The sequence below is a fragment of the Papio anubis genome, unplaced genomic scaffold (genome assembly GCF_008728515.1).
Source record: "Papio anubis isolate 15944 unplaced genomic scaffold, Panubis1.0 scaffold247, whole genome shotgun sequence".
Taxonomy (NCBI): domain Eukaryota; kingdom Metazoa; phylum Chordata; class Mammalia; order Primates; family Cercopithecidae; genus Papio; species Papio anubis.
The window spans coordinates 84,228-105,420 of NW_022162534.1; the positions used below are offsets into that span (position 1 = coordinate 84,228).

A 21,193-nucleotide genomic window follows, 5' to 3' on the forward strand; every position below is an offset into this window, starting at 1 on the left:
GACTTCAGGAGAAAGAGAAAGTGTGTCCTTTTCTAATTCTTCAATCTGTCTGCTTAGTTTGAGGAGGTTTGCCAGCCTCATTTAGTAACACAGAAAGAGCAGCCCTCGGGTTTCTGTTTCTGAAGGGAAGAATACCTACTAGAACAGGGATCAGACTTTTTCGATGATAAATATTTTAGGCATTGTGAGCCAATAGGCAAAAATGGAGGATATTATGTTAAGTACTTACATAATGAGGGAAAACACATTTTCACTAATTTTTTATTGATGAAATTATAACTAACAATTGCATATACAAGATTTTGTACTATGGGTACACTAGTGAGAAGAATAAGGTTATTTTGCAGGGGGGTGGGGAAAGACATTTTGCTTAATTAGCATTCAAAGTTAGTGCAAAGTTAGTCTTCCCTCCTGCAAAACCTTACTTTGCTCGTCTGAAACACAGTACTTTTCCTTCCTGGGTACTCGCTAAACTATGTTCCCTGTATCACTTTATTCAGGTATGATTTATGTATAAGATTTATACTTTTTTGATGTATGATAAATGATTTTTAGTAAATTCGCCAATTTTAAAACTGTTATCATAGTTCAGTTTTAGAACATTTTTATCACCTCAATAAAATCCCTCATACCCATTTTCATTTTTTTGTTTTTTTTTGAGACAGAGTCTCGCTCTGTTGCCCAGGCTGGAGTGCAGTGGCACGATCTCAGCTCACTGCAACCTCTGTCCCCCGAGGTTTAAGCAGTTCTCTGCCTCAGCCTCCAGAATAGCTGGGATTACAGGCTCGTGCCACCATGCCTGGCTAATTTTTTGTATTTTTAGTAGAGATGGGGTTTCACCATCTTGGCCAGGCTGGTCTTGAACTCCTGACCTTGTGATCCACCCTCCTCGGCCTCCCAAAGTGCTGGGATTACAGGCATGAGCCACTGCGCCCGGCATCTTTTTTTTTTTTTTTTTTTTTAATATTTGAGATGGGGTCTTACTCTGTCACCCAGGCTGGAGTGTAGTGGCATGATCTCGGGTCACTTCAGCTTCCGCCTCCCTGGTTCAAGGGATTCTCGTGTCTCAGCATCTCAAGTAGCTGAGATTACAGGCATGCACCACCACACTTAGCTAATTTTTTGTATATTTTGTAGAGATGAGGTTTTACCATGTTGCCCAGGCTGGTCTGGAACTCCTGGGCTCAAATAATCCTCCCACCTTGGCCTCCCAAAGTGCTGGGATTATGGGTGTGAGCCACTGCCCCCAGCCCCCATTTAGTTAATCATCATTCCTCTTTTTATAGCTGGTTATTATTCTGTTACATAGATATATCACATTTTGTTTATCTACTCACCAGTTGATTAGACATTGATGTATGGGGTTGTTTCCACTTTTTGGCTTTTATGAATAATTCTGCTACGAACATTCACAAGCAAGTCTATGTATGGATATATTTTTTTTTTTTTTTGAGATGGAGTCTCGCTCTGTCACCCAGGCTGGAGTGCAGTGGCCAGATCTCAGCTCACTGCAAGCTCCGCCTATCGGGTTTACTCCATTCTCCTGCCTCAGCCTCCCGAGTAGCTGGGACTACAGGTGCCCGCCACCATGTCTGGCTAGTTTTTTGTACTTTTTAGTAGAGACAGAGTTTCACCGTGTTAGCCAGGATGGTCTCCATCTCCTGATCTCATAATCCGCCCATCTCGGCCTCCCAAAGTGCTGGGATTACAGGCTTGAGCCACCGCGCCCGGCCTGGATATATGTTTTTATTTTCCTTGGGTAACTACATAGGAGTAGAATTGCTGGTCATATGGTAAATTTATATTTAACATTTTAAGAAACTGCTGAACTATTTTCCAAAGTGGCTGTACTGTTTTACATTCCCACCAGTATTATATGAGGGTTCTTGTTTCTTCACATCCTTGTCAACACTTGTTATTGTCTAACTTTTTTACTGTAGCCATTCTAGTAAGTGTGAGGTAGTATCTCATTGTTATTTTAATATACATTCCACTAATGATGAATGTTGAACATGTTTTCGTGGCTTATTCACCATTTGTATATTTTCTTTGTGAAATATCTCAAGTCTTTTGCTCAGTTTTTAATTTGGTTGTTTGTATTATTGAGTTGTATAAGACTTCTTTGTATATTCTCAACATAAGACCTTTATCAGATGGGTGATTTGCAAATATTTTCTCCCAGTCTGTGGTTTGTCTTTTCATTCCTTCTCATAAGAGTGTCTTTTAGGCCGGGCGCGGTGGCTCAAGCCTGTAATCCCAGCACTTTGGGAGGCCGAGATGGGCGGATCACGAGGTCAGGAGATCGAGACCATCGTGGCGAACACGGTGAAACCCCGTCTCTACTAAAAAATACAAAAAACTAGCCGGGCGAGGCGGCGGGCGCCTGTAGTCCCAGCTACTCGGGAGGCTGAGGCAGGAGAATGGCGTAAACCTGGGAGGCGGAGCTTGCAGTGAGCTGAGATCCGGCCACTGCACTCCAGCCCGGGCGACAGAGCCAGACTCCGTCTCAAAAAAAAAAAAAAAAAAAAAGAGTGTCTTTTGAAGCAAAAAATGTTGAATTTTGATTAAGTTCAATTACTGTTTTTTCCCTTTGTGGTCCGTGCTTTTGATGTTGTGTATACGAAATCTTTTCCAAATGCAAGGTCTTAAAGATTTTCTCTTTTCCTAAAAGTTTTATAGTTTTAGCTCTTACATTTAGGTTTTTGACCCATCTTGAGCTAATTTTTGCGTATAATGTGAGGAAAGGATCTAAGTTGATCGGTTTTGCATGTGGATATATGATTGTCCTGGCACCATTTGTTGAAAAGAACTCTCCTTTCCTTATTGAATTGGCTTGGCACTTTGCACTTGTCTTTTGGCACTAACAGGTTTTCTTCCTAGTGTTGGATAACTTGCAGTGTGGGGAGTCGGACTGAAAGCTCTGCCTTTAGGGATAAGACTCCCTCTGGTGGAATTCCAGCTGCACTACTCATTAGCTGTGTGATCTTTGACTGCTTCTTTGACCTATGTAGAAGCTTCAGTTTCTTCATCTATAAAATGGCTAATTCTATTTATTTCACAGTTATTGTAAATATTAAATGAGCAAATGCCATCATTTAGAAAAGCTAATGGCATATTATAAAATACTTGGTGTAAATGTTCTTCTTTTGAAGAATAACCATTTAAAAATATAATACTGGCCAGGCATGGTGGCTCACGCCTAGAATCCTAGCACTTTGGGAAGCCAAGATGGGCAGATCACTTGAGGTCAGGAGTTTGAGGCCAGCCTGGCCAACATGGTGAAATCGCATCTCTACGAAAAATACAAAAGTTAGCTAGGTGTGGTGGTGGGCATCTGTAATCCCAGCTACTTGGGAGGCTGAGGCAGAAGAATTGCTTGAACCCAGGAGGCGGAGGTTGCAGTGAGACAAGATCATGCCATTACACTCCAGCCTGGAGGACAAGAGTGAAACTCTGTCTCGAAAAATAAATAAATAAGGGCCGGGCGCGGTGGCTCAAGCCTGTAATCCCAGCACTTTGGGAGGCCGAGACGGGCGGATCACGAGGTCAGGAGATCGAGACCATCCTGGCTAACACGGTGAAACCCCGTCTCTACTAAAAAATACAAAAAACTAGCCGGGCGAGGTGGCGGGCGCCTGTAGTCCCAGCTACTCGGGAGGCTGAGACAGGAGAATGGCGGGAACCCGGGAGGCGGAGCTTGCAGTGAGCTGAGATCCGGCCACAGCACTCCAGCCTGGGCAACAGAGCGAGACTCCGTCTCAAAAAAAAAAAAAAAAAAAAAGAAAAATAAATAAATAAATAATAAAAATATAATACTATCCGTAGCATGCAGGCTGTATACAAATAAGTGTTAGGCTACATTTGATCTGTGAGTCATAGTTTGTCAACCCTGATCTAGAGTTGAATAATGTTGTTTTGTCTTTTTATGGTTGAATAATATTGTTTTATATGCATTGTTTTGAATTTTCAGAAGCATGTGCAGTGCACATGTTTTTTGTTTTTAAGGTAAAGGGCTGGAGAAGGGAGGGAGCAGATGGGAATGGCACTTAGTGTGACAGAGATCCTGAGGAGAGGCCCCTACCCCCTGGTCACTGGTGTTCTGTGTCAGGTAACCTGACCATCTATTGTCTTCTTCCCTGGTATAGTCCCCGTTTCCCTGCTTTTCTTCTCTGTGTTTCAGACTTGCAAAGAAAGGAATGCAAGCATTTGGTCTGCTTTGCCAGCTCCTTGGGGATACTTGGTATATGTAGCTCTCCTTCTTTTACTTCTGAAAATATCAATCATTGCTTCTTTCCCTCATGTCACCCAGATCCTGAAAGGCATCCTGGAGGGTGCTTCCCACATCCTGCCTGCATTCCGGGTCCTAAGCAGTCTTCTCTCCAGCTGCAGTGACTCTGTTGCCTTGTATTCCTTCTGCCGGGAGGCAGGGCTTCCTGGGCTGCCGCTCAGTCTACTCAGGCACAGTCAGGAGAGCAACAGCCTCCAGCAGGTAAGCACCAAGACAGGAGCCTCTGAAGACTCACAGAGGTTCTTTTTCTTGGATTTATCTCATTCAGATTGCCATCTGTCTTTGGTCTGACTGCCTTTTATTTTCTTTCCTCTTCTTTCTAGTTAATAAACTATTAATTGCAAACTCTAATGCCTTCTGGGGCCAGGCAGATAATGTCAGCTGTGAAGTAGGCTATGCATGTGACTATATGAGTAGTGGGGAATATGATGAACTAGAGTTCACATGCCTACTCTAAACAGAGTAGAGGCATCCTTTCCTCAGCCTCCAGCCCATTGTTGCCACAGGGAAATATGGGCCTGGTATTGCCAGATCTTCTAGTTTTCTAAGAAAAGGTAGAAACCCAAATTTTTATGTGTAATTTTTAAATATTTAGAGCACTGTGTTTTGAGATGTTAGATCCTAGGCTTCATTGACCTGATCTTACAGAGCAGAGTACTAAAATTCAAAGATAACTCATACACAGTTACTAATTTGTAAACGGTCACAGAGATAACAAGTGGAAGAGCTGGGACAGAGACTCAGTGTGTTTGGGGCCAAACCTCTACTTCCCCCTTCTGTGTCCTACTGTAGCTGGGCTGAGAGGATGGGGAATATTTCAGAGTCAGTGTAAATACTTAATAGGGCCTAGGCTGAGGCAGCTGGAAAGCTGCACTTTGTTAATGAGTATTAATCTTGGGTGGTTTTAAGGAATTTAGAGAAAAAGATTTTTGAAAAATAGAACCTCCTATACTCCAAAGTGCTATTCAGGCCAAACAAGACACATTTAATCCAGGCTGTTTACAGCCCATTGGCAGATTCTCTGTTACCCCTAGAACTCTCTCTCTGCCTATACTTCTCTTCTGTCCGTTTCTGTTTGATCAACTTGACTGGGTCTCTATAGACCCTTTCTACTGTTTTTTCTATTCTTTGTTTCCATCCTCCACATTGCCCTTCCTCTCTTCTCCTTTTCCTGGGCAGCAATCTTGGTATGGGACTTTCTTACGGGACCTGATGGCTGTGATTCAGGCCTACTTTGCCTGTACCTTCAATCTGGAGAGGAGCCAGACAGGTGACAGGTAGGATAAGAGGTGCTTTTGCACTGTTGGCAAGTTTGGCTTCTCTTTCTACCCCATGTGCCCTTCCCATTTAGGAACAGGCCAAATATGAAGAAGCTGTGATTTGTTACAGGTTTAGGAATCAGCTGAGTGGCCACTCATAGTCCTTTTAAGGACCCTAAGACAGCTCCAACTTGGCCTCAAGACTTACAGGTTCTAAGAGTCAGCAGTCACCATGGTCCTAAAATGGAAAGGTCAAGATGTAAATAACATGTTCCAGGAAGCCAAGTGGATTAAAGAAAGAAAGAAAAAAAAATATGTGAATAACCTAGATAAAATGTCAAAGAAGGGGCTTGGAGGGTGTCTGTGTGTGTGTGTGTGTGTGTGTGTGTATGTGTGTGTGTGTGGCAAGGGAGAAGGGAGAACGTTCTGATGGGTCCCTTTGCAGAGATTCTCCTACCTGCCCAGAACTGACCGATTCACCACATCCAGGCTTTTAGTAGAGAGGTAAGAAATCATGGGCTCATTTTCCACCCCCAGCCTACAGGTATTTCAGGAAGCTGCCAACCTCTTTCTGGACCTGTTGGGGAAACTTCTGGCCCAACCAGATGACTCTGAGCAGACTTTGCGGAGGGACAGCCTCATGGTAATCTGCTCCCACTTCCAGATTTCTGTATCTCCTATCTTTCCCCGTGTTTCTCCCATCCCCTTTCTTACGACTATGTAGGGTCAGATCAAGTTAATCCAACAAACATTTGTTGAATTCTCACCATGCCATATGCCATGTGAGTAAGAAAAAGTGCCTGCCTTCAAGGGACTAGGGATAATTTAATAGGGGAGAGGTAAAGGGATTAGGGACAACAGTGAAAAGTACATTGGAACTTTGCATATAATACAGGAGCACCACTGTATTTTATGAAGAAGATGCAGTTAACCACTGAAGAAGATGCAGTTAACACTATTTGGAGCATCATAGAAGAAATCTCGAAGAAGGAAATCATCTCTGCTAGCATCTGAAGAATACATTGCAGTTTGCCACGTAAATGAGGCACAAAGTAGAAATTCTATACAGAAGGAGTAACATATATAAAGGCCCAGAGGCTTTAAGCAGTTTGGCATATTTCAGGGCACCACAAAAAGAACTACTTCTTCTTGAAAAGACTTGCAGATCATCTAGTATTGTCTAACCTTGTTTGTCCTGAGGATTAGTAAACTATTCAGTTCTTTTCCCTAGACCCTGGAGGTAAGGGACAGGAGAATGGAGGATTGAATGAGAAAGTAGCTGTATTCTGATTAACCTCAGAGGAGATAGAGAGGAACATGTATGTGTAAGGAAGTAAATAATTGCCTGGTCATTGTTAAAACTGGTAATTGGGAACATAAATCTGGACTACTTCCTGCCTAAAGCTAGCATTCACTCAAACTTGAGATCCTGTTTTCCTGTTTTAATATCCCTCACCCTTTCAAGTCAGAAAGCTTTTACTGTCTAACCTAAATTTTGGCCAGCAGTGACTCATGTTATTGGCCAGCACTTCTCATGTCATGTGCTATGAATAGAATGGGGAGTTGGAATAATTACCTCCTGAAATTCTGAATCAATAGGACTGAGTTGGGAGGGACCCAGGAATCCCTAGGATTTCTTCTTTTCTTTTCTTTTCTTTTCTTTTTTTGAGACAGGGTCTCTCTCTGCCACCCAGGCTAGAGTGCAGTGGCATGATCTTGACTCACTGCAACCTCCACCCTCCGGGCTCAAGCAATACTCCCACCTCAGCCTCCCAAGTAGCTGAGACTATGGGTGCACTCCACCAGGCCTGGCTATTTTTGTTTTGTATTTTTAGTAGAGATAGGTTTTGCCATGTTGCCCAGGTTGGTCTCAAACTTCTGAGCTCAAGCGATCCACCTGCTTCAGCCTCCCAATCCCCTGTTGGGATTACAGGCATGAGCCATTGCACCTGACCGCTAGGAATTCTCATACTCACAGTCTATAAAAAACACTTTGAGAAACATCATCTAGGGAGCAGCTGATCAGAGAATAGAAGGATTGACACCTAAAATTATTGTCCTTGAAGCATGAATGAAGGCAGTTATAATGCATTTTTGGTGTGAAGAATGCTTAAAATTAGACACGTGTTTGCTTGGGTTTTTGTCCTCTTTCCTCAGATCCTCAGGGTTTCTTGTTTTTTACACTAAGCCCAGTCTTCTGATGCCCTGATGCTACCTCTGCACTTGTCTCCTTTAGTGCTTTACTGTCCTGTGTGAAGCCATGGATGGGAACAGCCAGGCCATCTCCAAAGCCTTTTACTCCAGCTTGCTGACGACACAGCAGGTTGTCTTGGATGGGCTCCTTCATGGCTTGACAGTTCCACAGCTCCCTGTCCACACTCCCCCAGGTAACCTGAGTGGGGAAGGGAGGTTCTCTTGACTTCTTTGTTGCATAGTTCAGGTTCTGCTCTTTCTAGTGCCATCACCTAGATAGCGCCTGGCATTTAGTAGGTGCTCAGTAAATAACTGTGAACTGAGAGGATGAATGGGGATCTGAGGGAAACAAACAGACTTCATCCTGCATTCTTCCCACTCCCTTAGGTTCCCTACTCCTGCTGCCATATCAGTGAGTACTGGTGCTATTGTCTAGGGCAAGAGCCTCAGGCCTTTGGAGTCACTCTTTGCTTTTCTCCATAGGAGCCCCACAAGTGAGCCAGCCGCTGCGAGAGCAGAGTGAGGATCTACCTGGAGCCATTTCCTCTGCCCTCGCAGCCGTATGCACTGCTCCTGTGGGACTGCCCGACTGCTGGGATGCCAAGGAGCAGGTCCGAGCTACAATTGCTTGTTCCTCTCATCCCTTCTGCCAGAGGAGTTGGGGAGGCTAGCCCCAGTTTTTCAGAAAGACAGAAAAACAAGCTTTTAAGCCCCTCCTTTAGTACTTCCAGAAACAGATGCTCCCACCCTGGGCCATTTGTAGAACGTGATATAGCCAGAATCCCAGAGCCCATGGCCAGTTGGTGAGGGAGAGAGCACAGTGATAAACTGCCCAGGTGGTGGGGCAGCTGATCTGAAGCCTCCATTGATGCTTCCTCAAGGACTGAGGATTCAGCTTTCCTGATCCCTGTTGGTCAGTAATCCTTTCCTCTGTACCTGGCTACACTGGGGCCAAACTATGCCATGACTTTTGGTTCTCTGTTGGTAATGAAGACTGGGAATAAAATGGGGTCTGAGGTTTCTGGTGAATGGTGGGAAGAGTGACTAGGAAGAAACTGAGAGTCCTGATCATTTTGGACATATGAGAGGGATAGGGTTGTAATAATGTGGATAGGATTGAGCCTTCAGGTACGTCTCTATAGGTCTGTTGGCATTTGGCAAATCAGCTAACTGAAGACAGCAGCCAGCTCAGGCCATCCCTCATCTCTGGCCTGCAGCATCCCATCCTGTGCCTGCACCTTCTCAAGGTAATTCTCTTAACTCCTGGCATCACAGCTTTATTTTTAACTCCCAGTACAGAGAGAGAAACAGAGAGACAGATCAAGAGAGGAGGACTAAGAGAGAGAGAGACTGAGAGAGACCAATTGAGAGAACCCCTTGGAAGACCCCTTTCTGCTTTTAAATCTGTTCAACTGAGAGGACCCCACTGTTAGCCAGTCATCAGCAGAACCGAGAACGGTCCCTGTCTCACTCTCTCACAGCAAGAGGCAGAAGGGGGTTCTCTCACACTCCCAAGTGTGGGTACCAGATCTTTTGAGGGGCTGGCTGGTGTTTCAGCTGAGCCTTCAATCTTGGATCCCAGGGCCTGCTCTGCCTCACTGCCAGACTCCTTCCCTCTCTCTCAGGTTCTGTACTCCTGCTGCCTTGTCAGTGAGCGCCTGTGCCGTCTTCTAGGGCAGGAGCCCCTGGCCTTGGAATCCCTGTTTGTGTTGGTTCAGGGCAAGGTAAGCCAGCAGCACAGGTGGGCTTCCCCTGGCGGCCCCACTGTCTCAACCAGAGATTGTTCTGATATCTTAGGTTTCCTTTGTAGGTAAAGGTAGTAGATTGGGAAGAGTCTACTGAAGTGACACTCTACTTCCTCTCCCTTCTTGTCTTTCGGCTCCAAAACCTGCCTTGTGGGTAAGTCATAAAGTAGGGTGTCTCCACAGAAGTCTTCTAGCCACATAGCTAACCCTCACAAAGAATATGGAGAATGGTACCCTACAGCCTATCCTTAGGAGGAATTGGGATAGAGAGTGTGAAGCTTTCTCTACAAAGAACAGACCTAGACTCCCATCAACTTTGTGCCTTGGAGGTAGACATGCAGCCTAGGTGAAGAACGTCATGCAAGGGAGAGGGGAGGCCGCTTGCCAACCTCCTTTAATACTGCTGCATCCCTTGATGTATCTCTTTATTCCAGAATGGAGAAGCTAGGCAGTGACGTTGCTACTCTCTTTACTCATTCGCATGTCGTCTCTCTTGTGGTAAGTTTTTAACCTTCACCCTTCTCCCCTTTTCACCCTAGCATCTACCCCTTGTGGAAGTTGGGGAGTCACTATCCAATTTGCATGTTTCTGGAGGCATTCTTTTGGCAGAGACATAAATCCTCTCTGCCTGTTCTGAATGCCATTTAGATTTGGACATTCTTCCTCCTCTTCTACCTCTCCCACAGAGTGCAGCAGCCTGTCTATTGGGACAGCTTGGTCAGCAAGGGGTGACCTTTGACCTCCAGCCCATGGAATGGATGGCTGCAGCCACACATGCCTTGTCTGCCCCTGCAGAGGTGAGGCCCCCCAGGGAGGGCACAGGCATGTTTTCTCTGAGTCAGACACTAGGACTGCATTCAAGGGGAAAAGACTGAAATGGTAGCAAGCATGGAGTAAACTGAGGAATGGAAAAGGAATCAAGGAGCCCTTCCTTTTCTAGATTTGTTGCCAGATAATAGGCCCCTCTGAACCCAGATTGATCCGGACTTTAGATTTCTTTTTAATATGCAGGGCTTCTAGAGAGTGAGGGAGGGAAGGGAAGAGGAAGGGTGACTAACCTGGGTTTTCTGAGTAGTGTGATAACCCTGCCTGCTTCATTCTCCTCCTCCAGAAGCTCATGCTCTTGGCAGAGTCCTTCCTAATGCATAATTTCTTCACCTCTGACTACAGCTTCCACTCTGCTTTTCCCACTTGTTCTTCTTAACAGATGGAAAAGGTGGCTGACATCCTGTGAATTCTTCAGGAAATCAGTCCATTATGTAGGCTTCTTTCTGCTTTCTCATTTCCCAGGACTTTTTTTCCTTTCATTTTTAGACCCTTTGGAACTCATCTTTCCTTCATTTTGTAAAAAGAAGGATAGACTTTATAATCAAATTATTGTCATCCTTTTTTTTTTTTTGAGATGGAGTTTCGCTCTTGTTGCCCAGGCTGGAGTGCGATGGTGCGATCTTGGCTCACCACAACCTCTGCCTCCTGGATTCAAGTGATTCTCCTGCCTCAGCCTCCCGAGTAGGTGGGATTACAGGCACACACCACCATGCCCAGCTAATTTTTGTATTTTTAGTAGAGACAAGGTTTCTCCAGGTTGGTCAGGCTGGTCTCGAGCTCCTGACCTCATGTGATCCACCCGCCTCAGCCTCCCAAAGTGCTGGGATTACAGGTATATACCACCATGCCTGGCTCATTTTTTTTGTACTTTTAGTAGAGATGGGGTTTCACCATGTTGGCCAGGCTGATCTCGAACTCCTGATCTCAAGTGATCCACCCGCCTCCGCCTCCTGAAGTGCTGGGATTATAGGCATGACCCACTGTGCCCGGCCTGTCATCCGTTATATATGTAGAATTCTTTTTTTGTTTGTTTGTTTTTGAGACGGAGTCTCACTCTGTTGCCAAGCTGGAGTGCAGTGGCATAATCTCGGCTCACTGCAACCTCTGCCTCCTGGGTTCAAGCAGTTCTTCTGCCTCAGCCTCCTGAGTAGCTGGGACAACAGGTGCGCGCCTCCATGCCCAGCTAATTTTTGTATTTTTAGTAGAGACGGCATTTCACTGTGTCGGCCAGGCTGGTCTTGAACTCCTGACTTCGTGATCCACCCGCCTCGGCCTCCCAAAGTGCTGGGATAACAGGTGTGAGCTACGACGCCGGCTGAATTCTTTATAATTTATAAAACATTTTCACATGTTATCCCACAACACACTTGAAAGATAGACACACCGATGTAATAGTATTAATCTGCTTTTTCTAGACTAAGTTAGCCTTCAGACAGGTTGTATCACTAGTGATAGCACTAACAATCCTCCAGGAGTCTAAGTCAGAACTTTGGGAGTCATCAGTGACTGTTCTGTCTTCCCCATTATTCCCCTATCCAAATGGTTCCCCCAGACCCCATATATTCTACCTTCCGGTTGACTCTCAAATCTGTTCCCTCCATGGCACCGTCACTGACCTGCCTTGGTTTAACGGCCACCCCATTCCTCTTAGGCACCTGCATTCTTCTTGTTTCTCTCTGACAGGTTCGGTTGACTCCACCAGGTAGTTGTGGATTCTATGATGGTCTCCTCATCCTTCTGTTGCAGCTCCTCACTGAGGTACAGATGCATCTTGGGATGGATGGGAAGTAAAGGGAGAGGAACTGGGCATTTTGGGGAGCCTCTGGACCAGAGGAATGAAGAAGCAACCCACAGCCTCCCCTCTCAAGCTACTGTGCCTGTGATAGCCTTGGAACTTCCCTGCCTGCCCTCAGTACCGACCCTTTGAAGGAAACCATTTGCTGCATCCCCTGGGATCCAGTAGGGGATAAAATGAATTCCCTGGGTTTCAGCAGACATACACATGAGTTGTGAAGTCAGAGGGTTAAGGTTTGACAAAGTGAAATAAGACAACCGGGAAATACTAGGTGGAAAAGCGGAAGGAATTATTTCTGGGATTTCCTTTCCTTGTAAGTCAGGGACAGGAATGAATAAAAGCATTCGAACTCCTGACTTCTGTCTTTCCCCCGGCCCTCTTTCACTTTTATCTCTAGCAGGGGAAGGCTGGCCTAATCAGGGATGTGGCCAGTTCAGAAATGTGGACCGTTTTGTGGCACCGCTTCTCCATGGTCCTGAGGCTCCCCAAGGAGGCATCTGCACAGGAAGGGGAGCTTTTGCTATCCAATCCACCAAGCCCAGAGCCAGACTGGACACTGATTTCTCCCCAGGGTATCTTTCTATCAGTATCCTTTTTGGGAGTGCATTGATTTCCAAGAGGAGGCAGCCCAGAACTGGGTTAACCCACAGAGGTTTCTTTTTTTTGCTTTTGCCTGGAGACAGGAAGCGGTGTCTGCACTAGAGCTGCTCTAAGATGGGGAAGGGACTGAATAGGTGTAGCCCTGGGAACTGTGGGGAAGCAGGGGTATCTGGGCCTCTTGCCTGTTCCATTGGGTCTCTATTTTTGGTGTTCCCAGGCATGGCAGCCCTGCTGAGCCTGGCCATGGCCACCTTTACCCAGGAGCCCCAGTTATGCCTGAGCTGCCTGTCCCAGCATGGAAGTATCCTCATGTCCATCCTGAAGCATCTGCTTTGCCCCAGCTTCCTGAATCAACTGCGCCACGCGTGAGTTTGAGCTAGAAGAAGAGCCACAGAGTCAGCAATGGGGAGGGAGAGAGAAGGCAGGAAAGAAGTTACTGACAGATTGAGCTATGAAGCAAGAAAGATGAGATCAGGTTTAGGCTGGAAACCTAAGTACTGGCTGAGATTGTAGAACAGGAGCTGGGCAAAGGAATTGGAGGAGGGAGGGAGGAATGATAAAAGTTAAGTGAACAAGACCAAGTCTCTTCGACATTCCTCTCCTTAGGCCTCATGGGTCTGAGTTTCTCCCTGTCGTGGTGCTCTCTGTCTGCCAGCTCCTTTGCTTCCCCTTTGCGCTGGACGTGGATGCTGACCTCCTTATAGATATCTTGGCCGACCTCAGGGACTCAGAAGTTGCAGCCCATCTGCTGCAGGTACTTGGGCAGCTAGCATGAAGGTGGGAGAGGAAGATAGCCAACCTTATATCCTCTAATTTACTTCCCAGCAGCTCCAGAGCTCTTCTAGGCCCCTGTAAGTGTGGAGCAGCTGGCTTGACTCAAAAGTTGGCATGGAGACAGTACTCAGGCCTATGCAGAGGCACGTGGTGGAAGCTGGGTTGGTGCCTCCTTCTCTCCATCAGTCCGTCACCTGGTTCTGTTGGTGCTTACTGGGGAGAACATCCTACTCTAGGCACTGAAGACTCAGCTCCTTGGCCAGAAATCATGTTTCTGGCAATTCTTGGCATTGCACAGTGGGTCTTTGTTCTTTTGGTGTTTCTTTTTGTTTTTTCACAGTGGGTCTTTGAAGGCAGAGACCGAGTCCTTGCAAAGTAAGGAATGATCTTGGAAAGAACCTGCTCTCTCAGGCTCCACATCGTATCTCATGTGGAGTGCTGTGGGGCGGGACTTCCAGCTCTCTGTGGCATTTCTCACCATAGCTTGGCTTTTGTCTCTCCCAGGTTTTGGGCTTCTTTCTAGCTGCATTTACTCTCCCTCTCCCTGAATCGTTTTACCTCCTGTTCTGTCAGGTCTGCTGCTACCATCTTCCGTTGACGCAAGTGGAGCTGCCCATCAGCCTCCTCACACGCCTGGCGCTCACGGATCCCACCTCTCTCAATCAGTTTGTGAACACAGTGGCTGCCTCCCCTAGAACCATTGTCTCGTTTCTCTCAGTTGCCCTCCTGAGTGACCAGCCACTGCTGACCTCTGACCTTCTCTCCCTGCTGGCCCATACTGCCAGGGTCCTGTCTCCCAGCTACTTGTCCTTTATCCAAGAGCTTCTGGCTGGCTCTGATGAATCTTATCGGCCCCTGCGCAGCTTCCTGGGCCACCCAGAGAATTCTGTGCGGGCACACACTTATAGGCTCCTGGGACACTTGCTCCAACACAGCATGGCCCTGCGTGGGGCACTGCAGAGCCAGTCTGGACTGCTCAGCCTTCTGCTGCTTGGGCTTGGAGACAAGGATCCTGTTGTGCGGTGCAGTGCCAGCTTTGCTGTGGGCAATGCAACCTATCAGGCTGGTCCTCTGGGACCTGCCCTGGCAGTTGCAGTGCCCAGTATGACCCAGCTGCTTGGAGATCCTCAGGCTGGTATCCGGCGCAATGTTGCATCAGCTCTGGGCAACTTGGGACCTGAAGGGTTGGAAGAGGAGCTGTTACAGTGCCAAGTACCCCAGCGACTCCTAGAGATGGCATGTGGAGACCCCCAGCCAAATGTGAAGGAGGCCGCCCTCATTGCCCTCCGGAGCCTGCAACAGGAGCCTGGCATCCATCAGGTATACCCTACAGTGCTTATGAACCATGATGATCAGGGCCCCTATAGTTCACAACATTTATCTGAGATCATCTGTAAGGAATTGGAATCAGGACATCCAGAAACTTATGCCGTGTTTCTCCCAGGGACAGTGTCTTGGAGTGAGTTTTCCAATTACCATCTCCAGCCTTAGAGAAGGGAAGAGAGCTAGAAGAGGGCTCCAGTGGGCTGGGAAATGTCTGAGATCTCAAGGACCACAGTTGATCTCTTCTAGAGCTGTGCAGGAGGGAGATGAGGGAAGACTAAGAGATGCTGAGATAGAGTAGTTTTACTCTGTGTGCCACGAAGGTGCTGACTTTTTTTTTAGACTTACCATGAGAAAAGCACGATGCTAAGCATTTTACCTTTATTTTCTGGTTTAAACTATTACCATCCTAATTTTGCAGATGACAAAACTGAGGTACAAATAATTTAATAACTTGTCCAAGTTACAAGGACAGTGTGTAGGATTGGGCTTTTGAACTCAGAAGTCTGAGTCTAGACCCCATTCTCTTAACCACTACTTTATCCTGCCTCTTCTGCGCAATTTTCTTTTTTCTTTTTTCTTTTTTTTTCTGAGACAGAGTTTCACTCTTATTGCCCAGGATGGAATGCAATGGCGTGATCTTGGCTCACCGCAACTTCCACCTCCCAGGTTCAAGCAATTTTCCTGCCTCAGCCTCCGGAGTAGCTGGGATTACAGGCATGTGCCACCACACCTGGTTAATTTTGTATTTTTAGTGGAGACAGGGTTTCTCCATGTTGGTCAGGCTGGTCTCAAACTCCCAACCTCATGTGATCCACCTGCCTTGGCCTCCCAGAGTGCTGGGATTACAGGTGTGAACTGCTCTTTTTTTTTTTTTTTTTTTTTTTTTTGACTGAATCGCACTATGTATCCCAGGTCAGATTGCAGTGGTGCAATCTCAGCTCACTGTAGCCTTTACCTCCCAGGTTCAGGCGAGTCTTGTGCCTCAGCCTCCACTGAGTAGCTGGGACTATAGGTGCCTGTCACCATGCCCAGCTAATTTTTGTATTTTTATTATATATTTATTTACTTTTTTTTTTTTTTGAGACGGAGTCTCTCTCTGTCTCCCAGGCTGGAGTGCGGTGGCGCAATCTCGGCTCACTGCAAGCTCCGCCTCCTGGGTTCATGCAATTCTCCTGCCTCAGCCTCCCGAGTAACTGGGACTACAGGCGCCCACCACCACGCCCGGCTAATTTTTTGTATTTTTTTAGTAGAGACAGGGTTTCACCATGTTAGCCAGGATGGTCTTGATCTCCTGACTTCATGATCCGCCCTCCTTGGCCTCCCAAAGTGCTGGGATTACAGGTGTGAGCTACTGCGCTCAGCCTACTTATTTATTTTTAAGATGGCGTCTCGCTCTGTCGCCCAGGCTGGAGTACAATGGCACGATGTTGGCTCACTGCAACCTCTACCTCCCAGGTTCAAGCAATTCTCCTGTCTCAGCCTCCCAAGTAGCTGGGATTATAGGCACGCACCTTACCTGGCTAATTTTTGCGTTTTTAATGGAGACAAGGTTTCACCATGTTGGCCAGGCTGATCTCGAACTCCTGACCTCCTCGAACACCTGCCTCAGCCTCCCAAAGTGTTGGGAATACAGGTGTGAGCCACCCTGCCTGACTACAATTTTCAGTATATAAAGAGCCCAGTAGGCCAGGCTCTGTGGATCTTGCCTGTAATCCCAGCACTTTGGGAGATGGAGATGGGCAGATTACTTGAGGTCAGGAGTTTGAGACCAGCCTGGCCAACATAGTGAAACCCTGTCTCTACTGAAAATACACAAATTAGCTGGGTATGGTGGCAGGTGCCTGTAATCCCAGCTTCTCGGGAGGCTGAGGCAAGAGAATCGCTTGAACCTGGGAGGAGGAGATTGCAGTGAGCTGAGATGATGCCTCTGCACTCCAGTCTGGGTGACATAGCGAGACTCTGTCTTTAAAAAAAAAAAAAAAGCCCATTGGAAATCACACATATCTACATATGGTAATACAAATTATGACATCTCAAAGTGGTAGCATTGGGAAGTTCATGCAGAACAGAAATTTGAGAGGATGGTGAAGATCTTTTTTTCTTTTTTTTTTTGAGACAGAGTCTTGCTCTGTCGCCCAGGCTGGAGTGCAGTGGCACGATCTCGGCTCACTGCAAGCTCCATCTCCCGGGTTCACGCCATTCTCCTGCCTCAGCCACCCGAGTAGCTGGGACTACAGGCACCTGCCACCATGCCCGGCTAATTTTTTGTTTTTTTTGTTTTTGTTTTTTTTTTAGTAGAGATGGTGTTTCACCGTGATAGCCAGGATGGTCTCGATGTCCTGACCTCATGATCCCCCCGCCTCAGCCTCCCAAAGTGTGGGATTACAGGCATGAGCCACTTTGCCTGGCTGATGGTGAAGATCCTATAGGAATCTTGTTCAATCCATGGGGAAAATAATTAATGGGATTCTTGTTGGTAATGAGGTTAGAACCCACTGGTCTGCATTGAAGGCTCGGAATTAGACCTTTTGGCTTACTGTGAGTTACTGCTGCATTCATCAAGTCTTCCTGGGGACATGTATATGTATCCCTTAGTGCCTTGGTTTCATGGTCTATAACCAAAGAGAATGGAAGTAGACTTCTGGTCCTGATGATTCCTATATCCAAGGTTTCTCCTCTCCCATTCAGTCTATTCCAAGTCCTCAAGAGCCCATTTCCTTTTTCTTCCTCTTCTCAAGTGGGAATTTCTGGGTAAATGAAAGTCCTCTGCACCTGCCCCAGACACCACCATTTCTGAGCCTCATGTTCTGTTCTATCATCTGTTCTCTATCCTACAGGTACTGGTGTCCCTGGGTGCCAGTGAGAAACTAGCCTTGCTCTCTCTGGGGAATCAGTCACTGCCACATAGCAGTCCTAGGCCTGCCTCTGCCAAACACTGCAGGAAACTCATTCACCTCCTGAGGCCAACCCATAGCATGTGATTCCAGATTCCTGTGGTCCAGCCTCCAACTTTGGTTGCCCTGCTATTGTCAACTCTTCCTTATTCTACTACACAAGCCACCAACTCAACTGAGAGCTAAAGAGACTAGAAAAGAGACAGGCTGCCAACTCAACTGAGAACAAGAGACTAGAAGAGATTTATATATAAAGCTTCTTCCTTCTCCCAGATTCAGGATGTTTTCAACCAGTAAATTTTATTGCTGTTGGTGCCAGAGAAGAGTCCTTTCTTCTCTACATCCAGGGGCCTTTTCTCCAATAATGTGCCTTTAACTCTAGGGACCTTCCTCATGGACCTTAGGCAGAAACCTCAACCTGAAAGATCTCTTCCTTTCTGGAGCTCCTTTAATCCTCCCAGCAGGTTTTTGCCTTAGACTTGCTGGCCCCAGGACAGTGATGAAGACAGAGCCTGTCTCAGCTCTAGGCTGTGGGGATTAATGCCATCAGTCCCAGTTATTGAGGGATTCCTTAGCCCTTAGCCAACATTCCTATCTGTGGGTGGGTGTGGAGAGTGTATTTTTTTTGGGGTGTGTGTGTGTGTGTGTGTGTGTGTGTGTTTAATAGTTCTGTTTGTAAACTCTTTTAATAAAAATTATGCCTCACCATACTTGAAGCTCCCAGGACAAGGGTTGGGAGGCTCAACCCCTCTTTTAGCTTCTATGTGGTGTTGTTGGAAGTGCTGGTGTCCTGTTCACACAAGATCCTGGTCTGGCAGCTTATTTATATCATTTCTTGCCTTCCAATTTCCTCCTTCCTAAATGAATTATATTTGGTTACTTACTTTCAAGTCAAGGCCAGTGGAGCTGAAATAGGAAAGGGTAGGATTAAACAGAGCGGTAAATTAGGTTGCTCAGACTTAGTGACTAATTTTAATATTTAGTGGAGTTCTAATGTGTAGGGAATCCAAGCTGCTTTAGAAGGGTAGCTATTATAAAGATTGTGCAATTTACCAGAAAGGACTTTTAGTCAGACCTGTTAGAATTATAATCTAATTGGAAGCATTGGAAAACCTTAACTCATTGGATGGCTTAGAACAAGCTTCCAGGGCCTTGATTTCTCCATCCATAAAATGAGACTCCTTTCTGTCCTTCCTTAAATTCCAGTTGTTTTAGAAATGAAAGACAAGTAAAGTGCCCTTATTTTTATAAGAAATTTTGTTTAACCCTCTTCTTCATTGTCCACTGTGTTTATACTTTAGCAAAAATAATATTTTTCTAGGGAGCACCATAATTTTCTCCTATCCAGATTCTCTCAATTCAGTTGAATGTATATTTTTTGAGTCGAATACTTTCTGTATGCCAGATACTATTCTAGGTACAGGAGATAAAACAGTGCCCATGATAGAGTTCCATTCTGGTCAGGGAGATAGTGAAATTATTAAAAGAATAATATGTAGAAAGGTGATAAAAGCTATAAAAGCTATGGAGGAAAAATAAAGGAGGGAAAGGTGATGAGGAGTGCTGAGTTGGATGATCAGGGTAGGCCTCACTAGAAGGTGACGCTTGAGAAAAGACTCGAAGGAGGCGAGGGGAGTGAGTCGTGCACCTATTCTGGGGAAAAGCCAAGGCCCTGAGATGAAAGCATGCCTGGCATACCTGAGGAGCTATGAGGAACCAGTATGGATGAAATGAGTTTAAGAAGGTGGAGAAGGCCGGGCGCGGTGGCTCAAGCCTGTAATCCCAGCACTTTGGGAGGCCGAGATGGGCGGATCATGAGGTCAGGAGATTGAGACCATCCTGGCTAACACGGTGAAACCCTGTCTCTACTAAAAAATACAAAAAAGAGGTGGTGGGCGTCTGTAGTCCCAGCTACTCAGGAGGCTGAGGCAGGAGAATGGCGTAAATCCGGGAGGCAGAGCTTGCAGTGAGCCGAGATTCGGCCACTGCACTCCAGCCTGGGTGACAGAGCGAGGCTCCGTCTCAAAAAAAAAAAGGTAGAGAATAGTAGGAAATGAGACAGGAAGATAATGGTGGGGGCCAGATGTTGCAGGCTTTGTAGACCTTGGTGAAGACTTGGGTTCTTTCTTTGAATGGAGGATGCATCTATTGGAGGTTTTTGAACAGAGAATTACATGATCTACCTTGCATCCTAAAAGGATCACTCTTCATTCTGGTCTTGTGAATGTCTATGGGGGTAGGGGAGAATGGGAAGTAGGATGAGCAGTTAGGAGGCTATTGTAATAATAATCCAGGCAAGAGACAATGGTGTCCTGGATGGCGACTGGGGTGATACCAATGGAGTGATAAAAAAGTAGTCAGATTTTGAATATATTTTGAACATGGAGCAAACAGGATTTCTTGACTGATTGGAGGTGGGGGTATGACCAAAAGAAAGCAGTCAAGGGTGACTCCAAGGTTTTTGGTCTGAGCAGTGGGAAGAATGGAATTGCCATTAACTGAAATGGAGAATGCTAGCAGTGGAGTGGTAATGGGTGGGAACAAGTTCAATGTGAACATGTTGTCTTTCAGTTGGAAATTTTTGAACACACACACAGGTAGAGGATAGTTCAGTGTACTCCATCACTACTTGAGCAGCTACCATATCTATTCTTTTGTTACTCAGGTGTTTGTTTGTTTTTGAGGCAGGGTCTTGCTCTGTCACCCAGGCTGGAGAGAAGTGGCTTGATCATGGCTCACTGTAGCCTCGACCTCTCAGGCTCAAGGAATCCTCCTACCTCAGCCTCCCAAGTAGCTGGGACTACAGGCGGGCAGATCACCTGAGACCAGGAGTTTGAGACCAGCCTGGCCAACATGGCAAAACTCCATCTCTACCAGAAATACAAAAATTAGCCGGGCATGGTGGTGCACGCTTGTAATCCCAGCTACTCGGGAGGCTGAGACATGAGAATCGCTTGAACGTGGGAGGCAGAGGTTGCAGTGAGCCCAGATCGTGCCACTGCACTCCGGCCTGGATGACAGAGCGAGACTATCTCAAAAAAATAAATAAATAAATAAAGACTGGGCATGGTGGCTCATGCCTGTAATTCCAGCACTTTGGGAGGCTGAGGCGGGTGGATCACCTGAGGTCAAGAGTTGGAGACCAGCCTAGCCAACATGGTAAAACTACTAAAAATACAAAAATGAGCCAGGCATGGTGATGCATGCCCATAATCCCAGGTACTTAGGAGGCTGAGACAGGAGAATCGCTTGAACTTGAGAGGCGGAGGCTGCAGTGAGCCGAGATCATGCCACTGCACTCCAGCCTGGGCAACAGAATGAGATCCTGTCACCAAAAGAAAAAAAAAAAAAAAAAAAAAAGAAGAGTTTAACAGGAGAAAAAACACATTTATTGTTGTACATACACGTAAGTGTCCTACAAAATATGAGACTCAAAGAAGGGTCAGATGTTCGAGGCTTATATAGCATCCTGAGCTACAGGAAGGAATAGG

At 46.3% G+C, this 21,193-nt stretch overlaps 1 protein-coding gene across 10 annotated transcripts in view; it reads left to right on the forward strand.

Annotated features, from left to right (window-relative positions):
• The window catches only part of LOC116272891 (serine/threonine-protein kinase 36), a 31,297-nt gene extending 12,793 nt beyond the window's left edge, over positions 1–18,504 (forward strand). For 8 of the 10 annotated variants that reach the window (XM_031661780.1, XM_031661772.1, XM_031661776.1 and 5 more), the window contains exons 12-27: positions 4,310–4,489; positions 5,468–5,565; positions 6,085–6,190; positions 7,784–7,934; positions 8,224–8,351; positions 8,883–8,987; positions 9,366–9,464; positions 9,551–9,639; positions 9,920–9,983; positions 10,172–10,282; positions 11,997–12,071; positions 12,506–12,680; positions 12,926–13,073; positions 13,315–13,462; positions 14,056–14,802; positions 17,646–18,504. In XM_031661780.1, coding sequence (XP_031517640.1) covers positions 4,310–4,489; positions 5,468–5,565; positions 6,085–6,190; positions 7,784–7,934; positions 8,224–8,351; positions 8,883–8,987; positions 9,366–9,464; positions 9,551–9,639; positions 9,920–9,983; positions 10,172–10,282; positions 11,997–12,071; positions 12,506–12,680; positions 12,926–13,073; positions 13,315–13,462; positions 14,056–14,802; positions 17,646–17,789 — 2,568 coding nt within the window. In that variant the 3' untranslated portion in view covers positions 17,790–18,504. The remainder of the gene's footprint in view (positions 1–4,309; positions 4,490–5,467; positions 5,566–6,084; positions 6,191–7,783; positions 7,935–8,223; positions 8,352–8,882; positions 8,988–9,365; positions 9,465–9,550; positions 9,640–9,919; positions 9,984–10,171; positions 10,283–11,996; positions 12,072–12,505; positions 12,681–12,925; positions 13,074–13,314; positions 13,463–14,055; positions 14,803–17,645) is intronic. The other 2 variants (XM_031661781.1, XM_031661782.1) reach the window with 2 other exon arrangements.
• The last annotated feature ends 2,689 nt before the right edge of the window (positions 18,505–21,193 follow it).